Source organism: Limulus polyphemus, unplaced genomic scaffold (genome assembly GCF_000517525.1).
Source record: "Limulus polyphemus unplaced genomic scaffold, Limulus_polyphemus-2.1.2 Scaffold3488, whole genome shotgun sequence".
Classification (NCBI taxonomy): domain Eukaryota; kingdom Metazoa; phylum Arthropoda; class Merostomata; order Xiphosura; family Limulidae; genus Limulus; species Limulus polyphemus.
Window position 1 is genome coordinate 21,068 of NW_013669098.1, and position 11,447 is coordinate 32,514.

At 31.2% G+C, this 11,447-nt stretch overlaps 1 protein-coding gene across 1 annotated transcript in view; it reads right to left on the bottom strand.

The window, feature by feature from the left end:
- The window catches only part of LOC106469441 (phospholipid-transporting ATPase ID-like), a 98,434-nt gene that overhangs the window by 16,382 nt on the left and 70,605 nt on the right, over positions 1-11,447 (bottom strand). The window contains exons 16-17 of the mRNA XM_013929935.2: positions 1,279-1,376; positions 127-305 (exon numbers count right to left, since the gene is read on the bottom strand). Coding sequence (XP_013785389.1) covers positions 127-305; positions 1,279-1,376 — 277 coding nt within the window. The remainder of the gene's footprint in view (positions 1-126; positions 306-1,278; positions 1,377-11,447) is intronic.

Genomic DNA, 11,447 nt, shown 5'->3' on the forward strand with positions numbered 1-11,447 from the left:
TTTCAGAAGCAACATTCAAAAGAAAGGGAAATGAAATGAGAGAAAACATGTGAGTGCAAGATATTTTTTTAAATATTAAGTGCATTACAGTTATAACAATTTTAGTAAAAATGACTGTTTAATTACCTTGTTTGTCTCCTGTTAAAACCCAGATCTTTATACCAGCCAGTGCTAAATTAGCTATGGTTTGGGGAACTCCATCTTGTAGCTTGTCTTCTATTGCTGTTGCTCCAATAAGATTAAGATTCTTTTCAATTTCTTCATAAACACTATTTACTTTATCTTCTCGATTGTCCATTGATGTTCTAAAAATACACACAAAAAAAAACATTTGTCAATATGAATGTTAATGTTAAAAGCATTAAAAAAAAGGACAGAGTTTCATGCCACAGATTAATTCTACAAGGCAACTAATATCCACAGCAATGACAATCTAAATTATTAATAAACCTGAAAGTGTCACATTTTTTCATTTTAAGAAGTGCTGTATGATGTGTGCTAAAAGAGTCTGCATGAATTACAATGTTTATAGAAATAAAAAAACAATATATACATACAACATTACTTCAAAGAACTACAAGTATTTTTACTTTCCTAGACAATATAAGATGACTGCAACAATCAATCATGATATTCACTGAATCAAATAAAAATACTTTTCTAAATTTGGACAAAGCATTTCAATTTTTTTGTAAAAATGTTTACATACTACTAAGAAGTAAAAAATGTAAGTACATGATATTGCACTAGGTACTGAGAGTTGATTCAATAATTTTAGGTATGTCTTATTTGTTAAACATATTGACAATTCACATTATCTTAAGCAGCTTCTTTACTTTTGTGTAAATATACTGCATAATAATATTGTAAACTTAGATACATATGTGTTACGTCTCAGTGTTTCAATACTTAGAATACATCTTTAACTTGTAGAACTTTTATACTTTGAGTTAGTCCTACAGATGACTGAAGTGAGCTTGTAGAAACTGGAGGCCAATACAAATGTTATTAAGTTAACTTGACTGGTAGTTGTTTAGTAGATCCTATTAAATATGTTTAATATGCAATTAATCTATGGATAAAAAATACTGAGTTACCTTAGTGATGAACCGAGTTTGATCTCTTGTAGCCCAGATCAAACTCACAAATCATTTTCAATTAAAACATGGATGTGCTTGATAGTTAGGGAACTGTCATGTTTGTTGTACTAACAATGTTTTTCTCACCAAAAGATTCCCTGACTTTGTAAATTTCAGCCATACAATAATAATCACTTACGCTGCCTCATTGAATCTCTCTTTCCATTCTTCAAAGTAGTCTTCATCAAGATCTTTCACAGCAAGGCACAGGGTGCGTAATCCTTCAGAGGCAAATTTCTAAAAAAATAAATAAATAGTAAGAATAACTGTGTATTCTCAATTTTCCAAATACAAGTTTATAATAAACATTCCTGTCTTAACTCCTTTTTTACAGGCACCATTTTCTGTGCATGTCACAAGATTTTACTTAGTTACATTCAAAAGTTAATTAAGCTATTTTATGATCAATGTTTGCCAATAAAATCAGCATCAAAATTTACATTATAGTTCAAAGATTTGTATTATCTAAGCTTTAATTACTTTATTTCAAAAGAAACCTTAATGAAAAATTCTTAAACTTCAGTTTTATTCTCACGTGATCCACAAGTTCACAAAACCTTAAATTTGTGTCTTTGTAGTTTGAAAACTTCTTGACATATGCTAACCTTCCATGTATAGATAGAATTTAGATTAATTGCTCTGATTACACATTCTGCTTTCAAGCTTTTTAGGACACACTTGGAGAAGAAATAAATAAATTGAGAGATGCCACACCCACTTTCTACACATACAGTTGCAATTTCTCAGCCAATTATACTTAGCTGAGCTAGATATTTATAAACAATGGAAAGAGTACTTTTAAAATATGTTTTCTTAAAATTGGCATGAAGAACTCCATAGAGAACTAGTCAAACCACTCTTAGTATTGTTGCAGCTTTTTTTACTTGCCACTTTAGCATTGTTTCTCACTCAGAAATATGTTAGTTAGATACAGTTGCATTGTATTTATGTTTTACTTTTATTTTTCCTTAATTATGTGTTATTTATGTTTTAATATATATATTTCAAAGGTTTAATTTTTATATTTTTTTTATTAAGCCAATGACTCCTCAGTTCATGAGGGTTAGTGTAATACGTGAATGCTACCATGTTCTGCTGGTGGCTAAAGTTTCTCTGCCCACTATACCATAATATTGGTCGGGGATGCCCACTAATATCTGTTGCAATAAATAACAATGCTAAAGGACAGAAAAGGATAATAAAATATTAAAATAAATTATATGCGAAAATTTAAAGACAAAATTAAGAATATAGCCAAAAGAAGATGTTTTAAAATTATTTGACAAAATATTAAAAGGTATGTACATTTTTTGTATGTCTTAAATCTAAACATTTCATTCTACTATACTATAGACTATATAGTAAAAGTTGATGATAATAGCTACAGTTAGTAATATCATAGGGAAAGTGAAAAACAAATAAACATTTACCTTAAAATAAAAAAAACTTTGATATTCACTTAGGAGGTTCTAGGGGTTTGCAGATGAAAGGTATGTATGTATTTTCGCATATAATTTATTTTAAGTTGGAAAAAGTATTTTTATACACGTGTTGTTTTGTTGGTTAGGCGAGATGCTACTTGGGTATACTCCCATAAACTTAGAGTTAAGGCATTGTGGCCATAATGCTGATAAGTTTATGTAACATTAATATACTCAGTAGATGAACAGATGTTTAATATTACTGAGAAAATGTTCTGTAATGGCATCTAGCTACACTATTTACTGAAACCCCTGACCAAATGCAATTTTCCTGGTTGTACATCATATCATCTGTTCAAACTTATGTCCAACTGCTATACTCCTGGCTTTACATCACACTACCTGTTCAAACTTCTGTCTAACTCATAATCACTTGGACCTACATCATACTATATTTTATATTTTAACACTTTTAATAAATTTATTTTCCTGAAAGTGCACCACATCATAAGCTCAAACTTCCGTCAAACTTCTATTCTGTTGAATTTACATTGGATCATATTCTTAGAAACTTGTAATAAGCTGGTATTTTCCTGGAAGTGTTTCACATACTTCTGCTCAAATTCTATTCTTCTACTGAAAAGTTGAATGAGTGAATAAATGATGATTTCCAAGTTAATTTTAAAAGTTTTCATAAACGTTTATCATGAGTATCTTTTTTATTTGTTTTCTTCAAATTTTTAACATCAAATACGGATTAACTTCTGTTACACAACTATTGTAAGAAGTGATGGAAATATGACCACCTAAACAGTAGTCATTTATATATTTAACATGGTTTTGGGGGCATTTGGTGAATACTTGTTTCAATACTATTAAATATCCTGAAAATCAGCAATGTTTCAATAAGAACTGAAAGATTTAACTCTAGAAAGACATGCAACTAAATTACAGTGAACCTATGAGTGCTAAAAACATTTCTCACACTGAATCTGGATAGAACAACTTAGCTTTATATACAATGAGAGTGTTTCTGTATATATTAGTTTAACATACTGCACCACAGGTAATAGTAGTAGTGAATCTATAGTATATAATTGATGTACATCATTGTGCTTTAATTATCAAGAAAAGACAAATAATTTTTGTATGTCTATTACAGAGGGAAGTGTTTCAGTCTTCCCCTCTGATTGTGTAGTTTTAAGATAATAAGTATTTTAGTTGCTAAGTAGAAAACTCTCTCTCTTTGTGTTACAAAATGAGTGAATTGATTGTGTCACAGTGCTGTGGATTTACATTACATAACTATAGTAAATTATATTGCAATTATGCTTCAATTATTTTGAGAAGTAGCTGCTTCTTGAGGATCAAGGTCCAAATATTTTTGATAGTTGGTAACATCCCTGCTATTATTTAACTAAGAACAAGAGATGACTAACAAATATTTTGGTGTCAACTTTGTTTATACAGTACAGAAGCTGATTACATTACATTATCTCTCTTGCTATTGGCTCAGGCAAATGGTCGAGTTTTTGACCCCAAATTGACCTTTATAGGTTCAATACTATAACTTCTAATATGTTTTGTGTATCTTCACAAAATTTTGCAAGCTTTCGGTTATCATTAAGTCATTTGTAGACCAAAAAATTTGAATTTTTAATGAAGCGTTTTCACTAATAATTCCTCTATAAACATAAAGATTCAAAGTGTTGACTGCTCTGAGCACAAAATGATTTTGATGTCAAGATTAAAAATGCTTTTCTTCATCTCAAAAATCTCAAATTTCATTTGTGCACTCTCTAAAACCTTCTAAATAAATTTCAAACGTTTTTTTTCTCAGTAAAACCTTAAAGTTTATCAGTTATTTTTTCTACTCAAACTTTTTACAAGGTTGGTCAAAACATATTCAAAATAAATCTAATTTACGTGTTTTTCTTTCTATAATGACTTCAAATTGTAACATAACTACATTTATTTATCCTAAATAGCTTTAAACTCCTAACAGTACACATCTGTTTATAGATAAATTTTATTGTTTTATTGCCCTTTGAAGTTTAAATTATTTGGCAAACATGTAGCTCACATTATCCTATTGAATTACATAACACATGCTACTCGTGAGTTGCTCACGAGCGTACCTTGTGAAAAATTATTATTATTATCATTATTCTTTATTTTACCTAATCTAACCTTATCTAACCTATAAAGTTTCTTATTTTTACATTTTAGTTACTTTCATACTAATAAATAAAGAATAACCATAAAAAAACAAAAAAATAAAGTACTTACCTGAGTCTTCTGTTCTTTGCTGTCAAATGTTGATGAAACTTAACCCTGCTTTTTTATACTAATGGTACTACTGCAATAAGTAATTCTTTATTTAATTAAATAATACACCAAATAACACAGAATAATAACATGTAGAAAGCAGACAATGTCCCATAACTATCAACATTTTTCTGGCTTTCTAACTATGCAATAAGAGTTAGTTAAAAATTCAGCTTAGCTTGTTTTACATTGGAATAAAGTTTGAACTGGAAGCAAAATAGACAATTCTCTGTACAAAAAAAAAGTAATAAATACATCTAATGATAGATTAAAACCTTGGCTTTCTAATAAAGAATTAAGCATCGGAGAGAACTATTGACAATTTGTGATAAAAACGGATGGGTGTGGCAAGAGGGATCTGATTTTATAGATTGATGGCTATAAAAATTTGGCTTTGCTGAAGAATGACAATATTATAATGAGTAATTTACATTGAATTTCTTACTTCTTAGAGGGATAGTAAAAGAATTAGAGAAGAGGAGGTAACTAGAGAGCAAATAATAGGAAAGATTTTAATTTTTTTTAATATTGCCTTATAAAATTAAAACTTATACTAAAATTTGGATTATAAGCTTAGTTTTGATACCAAGTGTATTTATATACCATGATAATACGGTACCTTAATTAAATTTTGAATGTAACTTGCTGAAACCTCTTGACATGTGCAGAAAAAAGATTCATATAGTGAAAATGTTAAAATGATTTTGAAGCCTCACCACATCATTACACTCAATTCTGCTATGTTCAGTCATGTTCTGGCAACTGTGCATGTTGACAATAGCAATGCAGTGTGGTTTCCATTTTAAAAGACTACATCATAAAGCTGTCATGTCTAAAGCTCACTACTCTTCACTGCAGGCTTTTCACAATCTATCTAGTGTAACGGAACAAGGGTTTCCAGGTGACCCATTTCAATAGATCATACTGAAATACGTAAATGCTGTGTCTGGAAACTTGACCAGTGTATCTTCATATGGAATAGCATGAATACCCATCCCTTCCTTCAGCTTCTAGAGGTATGCAAACGTTGAACAAATATGTCATGAAAGCAACTTGTATCACTTTTCTAGAAGGAGCTCATTCTTGATTATGTTGTGCACTGATTCCTGGGGAACGTGGATGGCTTCTGCCACTGACCTTTGGGTCCACAAAGTATCATCTGTTACAAAATGCTGCACTTTGCTTACCATACTGTGGTATGACTTGATGCATGTTTCTTTCTGGATGGTCTTCATGCCCCAAATTGACCCATATTCCTTCCTTTTACAATATTTACAATACCATTAAGTACAACGGATATCTTCATCTTAAAAACTGTAGTCCACAATCTGAACACATCTTTATGATATGATGATGGGTATATCTTGCACCAGAAAAGCTGTTACATACCCTTCTCAAAAGTAGTCAATTTTTGATGGAATCATACTACCTACAAAATGCCAAACAATGTTGAAATATAGTTCTGATAACAATTGATCTGTTGTTACTTTATATTGACCTTGGATGTCACATAACTTGCTGATTTGCATATTCAAAATCATTTTATATAATACTAAACCCTCTGTACTAACACTGTTTCATATTTGATTGTAAACAATAAATGATATTATAAAAAATGTTTCAAGAGGAAAATGTTAGGCAAAAAAAAACATAGAATTCATCTCAAACAATTGTTCTCCAAAAAAAAAGTTTTTTTTAAGGTAAGAATACATTATACAAACATTCCTAGATCTTGACAGAACTGTTTGACAACAGATAAGTAAAATTTCCCATGCTTTCCAGAATTGCGAAATGTCATAGACATGATATTTCCTAGGCTTTAAAGAAGCATGTTAGCAGACAGATAATATTTTCTGGGCTATAAAAAATGGATTTTATAATTTCTTCTTTTTTCTTTTTTGTCACCTAAAGATTGTGCATGATAGAATTGAACGTCTGCTATTAATCTATCTAAAGCCTAGGCTGAACTAGCTACTCGAACGTTACAGTACAGGTGACATTTCCTGTGTTTTACAGCATCAGAAGATACAGCATAGAAGGTACTCCCTAAGCTCTCCAAAGTATGATGTTAAAAACAAAAAAAGAGAGAGAGAAATAGACATTTCCTGGACTTGATAGTTTTACATATTACTACACAGGTATAACGCTAAACTTCATAAAGGAATGGACATAGTCATCACACACCTACGTGCTTACAAATTCTATTATAAATAACTAACTAAAAGCATATCAAAATTCTGCATATGGAGAGGAATAATGTCTAGAATTCTGCATTCGTGTACAGGTAAACATGGTGTGAGCAACATTTGTACAAGTTAATATTCTGTATATAAATCAGATGTTATTAACCAATAAATAGTTAAAATGATTACTTGGTTTAATCTTTAGGGAATAAAACAAAAAAAAATGGCATATTTATCATATTAACAGATAATCTGAATGTGGACAAATGATTAACACTAACCAAATGACATGTTTTTGATTTTGCAAAATATATTAAAACTGTAACAATTTCTTTAGCTTGTATATCTATTATCAATGTCATTTACATAAAAGCAGGTATATGACAAAACATGATACATTTTATTTTACAAATATTTAAGAGTTTCTAACCATTTTTTCTTATTTCTGAAAACAATTATAGTTATAATAAGATACCTCCTTTTTAGTGATCAATGAATTTTGACAAATGTTGAAGACTTTTCAAATATAAGCCAAAATTTCATCTGTAACAGCAAATGCAATTACTTTACTGTTAAATAAAAATGCCTGTACCAATTGAAAATCGGTGAGGTTGATCTTTGTATACATATATATCTGGACATAATGCTTAATAAACTCATAACCAGCAAAAGGAATCAAAATTCAATCACATGAAACCAAGCTACACACTGAAATTTATGCATAGAAAAAAAACAAAGCTAAATTGACCATAAAATGACATAGAAAATTGAAATAAATGTTAACTAAAATGTGTATAATAAAATTAATACCAATAAAAAGAAACCAAATAATACATAACTTAAAAATCATACAAAATGGAAGAGAGGTTAAAAAAAAAGGATATATGAAAACTCAAAGTACAAAATTAAAACTAAAATAATTACAAATACTATCATACAATAAATTCAGAATATTTAAAGAAAATAAATGAAATAAAGAAAAATAAAGTTCAAAATTAATGTTGAAGATAACAAATTAAGAGAAAGAAAATACATCGACACGTACATTTCATCCAAACACTATATCCGACAGAAGGCTGTTGTAAGAGTTTCCGTATGCTGCATACTCTCAGCAAAATCTTATGGAGGACCTCTTTGATCTTCTGAAGGTACCTCTTCAGGTGTACATTCTTCTTTTGGGGATGGTAGTTCTCCTCAGCAAGCCATTGTCCTTCATGTCAGGGTGTTCTCTCCATTTTTCTACCTCCTTCTTCATTACAGCCCATGCCTCTATCCAGCTGGTGGCTTACACTTGGCAGTGTTGTTGCCACTGATAAACCTCTGGAAGCTCCATGATTTTGGAAGAGAATGTCTGAACTATTATCTGTAGCATTCTGGCTGGTGAGGCAATCTGATGATTGGAGTGGTCTTGTATGGCTCCTGTAACAGCAGTTGGAGCTTCTGCTGACAAATGAAGCTTTCTTCTATAGTTGCAGAGCTTCAAAGGAAGCTCTGGGATTTGAGTATCCTATGGTCATCCTTGAGCTTTCACACTGTGTCATTCTGAGATTACATGGTGCTACTACATCTATCTGTAGAACACTAGTGGTATCACCAAGTCTGCTTCATTTCTGGCTCTTTCAAGGTTAAGTCCTGTGTCATTGACTCCATTGTCAATGTGGAGGTCAAAGAAAGAGAATGATAACAAAACCAGAGTCAGAAGCAAGAAGCAGTTCCTTAATGTGAATAGCTTTGGATGCTAGAAACAGTTTTCACAGTTGTTTACTGGTATGCTGTTAAACTGAAATGATCATCCATCTCACTGCAATTGCTGAGAGTCAGACATAAATAGTTTCCTGATACATCAAAATTCAAGAAAGCCAAAGCTACAGAATCATGGTTTTATATAACAAAAGTTAGGACTGACTACTCCAAATCAACTGAACATGAGATAGGTTAAAAGTTCAATCACACTGAATTTAAGAAACAAGCTTAATGGTTAGTAAATACAATGGTCTTACATACATCTAAGTTCTTCCATAATTGTTTGATTTCACAACCTGAGCACCAGTTCCCTTGGTAGAGGGGACTTTGAGATAAAAGTAAGATCTTAAATTAGCAGATGATTTTAGGTCAGCTACATTACAAGCAGAGACAAATGCTCATAGCTTGAAGGTTTTGTAACCTGTCTATTCAATAACACCAACCTGCCTTCTTAAATATAGGCATTACTAAGAAAGGAAAACCATGCCTGATTTCACAAATAAATCAAGCTATATTCATGTAGTCAATACAAAAATCAAGGATTGAATTGCATATTTAAATTCTTGTGTTAACACAAAACTTATATCAGCCCTAGCCTTGCTGACATTTGTGTAGCTACCTTGGATAAATTGCCAACAAAACATCAATAATAAAAGAGGAAGCTTTGAAATCTGTGGACTTCTGTTATGATCTCAGGTTGGAGTCAGCCCTTGACCACTGCAGTCTTAACAGTAAATACTCCATCCCTGCCTTCTTTGTGACAGAAGAACTCCACTTCCATGGATATTAATGCCCATTTCCTAGGTTAACTTTCAAGCATGCATCTTTGATACTTTCGAATACCAATCTCAACAGTAACCTGAAACATCCACCAAAGTCCAATATGTTATTCACATAAATTAAACATCTTTCTCATTCTATTATCCAAAGTGTAGGCTTCATCAGCATCATGAAAGTACCAAGTGCATGACACAGGCCAAATAGCATGATACAGAATTCATAAATTATTTCCTGAATGCTGAAAACAAAGTTCATATAGTTATTTTCTAATGCTGAAAGTAGTCTTTGCTCTTCTTTATTCATCTAATTTGACTTACCACTAGCTGGAAGCTAAATCTAGCATGTTTAAACCAAAAAGTTCCCTCCAACACATTCAGATATTTCTTCATATACAATACTAGAAAACTATTGATGCATGTTATGGTGTTCATTTGCCTAGAATCTACACAGAACCCTGGCATCTCTTCATTCTTTCTGACAATCAATCTGGAGATGACCACACGCTCTTTAAAGGTAGTATTATACAACTCTTGAAATATATCTGATTTGGTGACTTCGATTAGAGATCCTGATAAAGCAAGGTCTAAAAATTGGGTGCATCAATATCTACTAGAAACACAATCTTGCATTCATGTATCATTACAAGTTCATACCACATGATGCTAAGATCACAATTATCTAGCCAGCTCCCATAATACTGGGTGCTAGTTAACAGTACATTCATAGATTATGTACTTTTATGATTATTCCCATTATACATAACCAAGAGAGGTAAATCTCCAATTCATACTAACATTCCTACCCCTTGAAATTAGTGTAACCTATTTCAGAAGGATCTCACACATAGGACCAGGGTCAAGCAAGTATAAGCCTTACTGAACAATCACTGTTGTATGTAAAAATTTGTTCTGAATATAGAAGATGTTTGACCTGTAGCCCTCATGTGGTCACACCTCTAAGTTCAGGCATGCATCCACTAATAAATGTTGCCTGTCTGCATGCATACAGAGAGTTCTCATATTGTAAATAAATGCATAAATATTTGAACACGTGTGTTCTGGCATTCATCTGATGAACAAAACCAAGATATTTGTTCTGTTGAGTATCATAAGGTTTCCTGGGGTTTACAGAGTTGTCACCAGATAAGAAAGAATTCCTGCATTTTATGAAGTTTATTAGTTGATATGCAATAATTCCAAAGCTTTATTGATTTGTTATCATATAGATAAGATTTTCTGCACTTTAAAGACATTTCCTGAATGTTACAGAGTTATATGTTACCAGATAGGCAACATTACCTGGTCAATAGAGAGTTGCATGATAGTGAATAATGACACTTCCTGGGTTTTATAGTCATATGTTATTCAATAGATGACATATGCCCTATAGTTTACAGTAGTGCATGATGTTTGATAGAAGGCATTTCCTGGGATTTAAAAGGCTGCATGGCTAATTTTAATAAAGTAAAAATTTATTCAACTTCAATAAACTTTCCAAACAGTTTTGAAATTCACTGTAATTTTTGTGAAAATTTGTTTTGGTAAGTTCTAATGATAAATGTAGTTGACTAGAAAAATGGACTTCTTAATAGCAGTTGGAAATTTTAAATTATGAAAGGCTTGTATCTAGAAAAGGTACAAGATTAGAAAATTTGAACAAAAGTCTTTTGTTCAAATTATCACAATATACATTTCAACCTTTGACCACTTGTAAAGTAGGTGGGCCTTAAAGAAAATTTCATACATTACATTTAAATACTATACAGAAATGAATAAAAAACATATAAACCGAGCACTTTCGAAAGGTGGACGTTTCTTTTTCTTCAGGGGCAAACTGGGAATGGTGGTGTAATT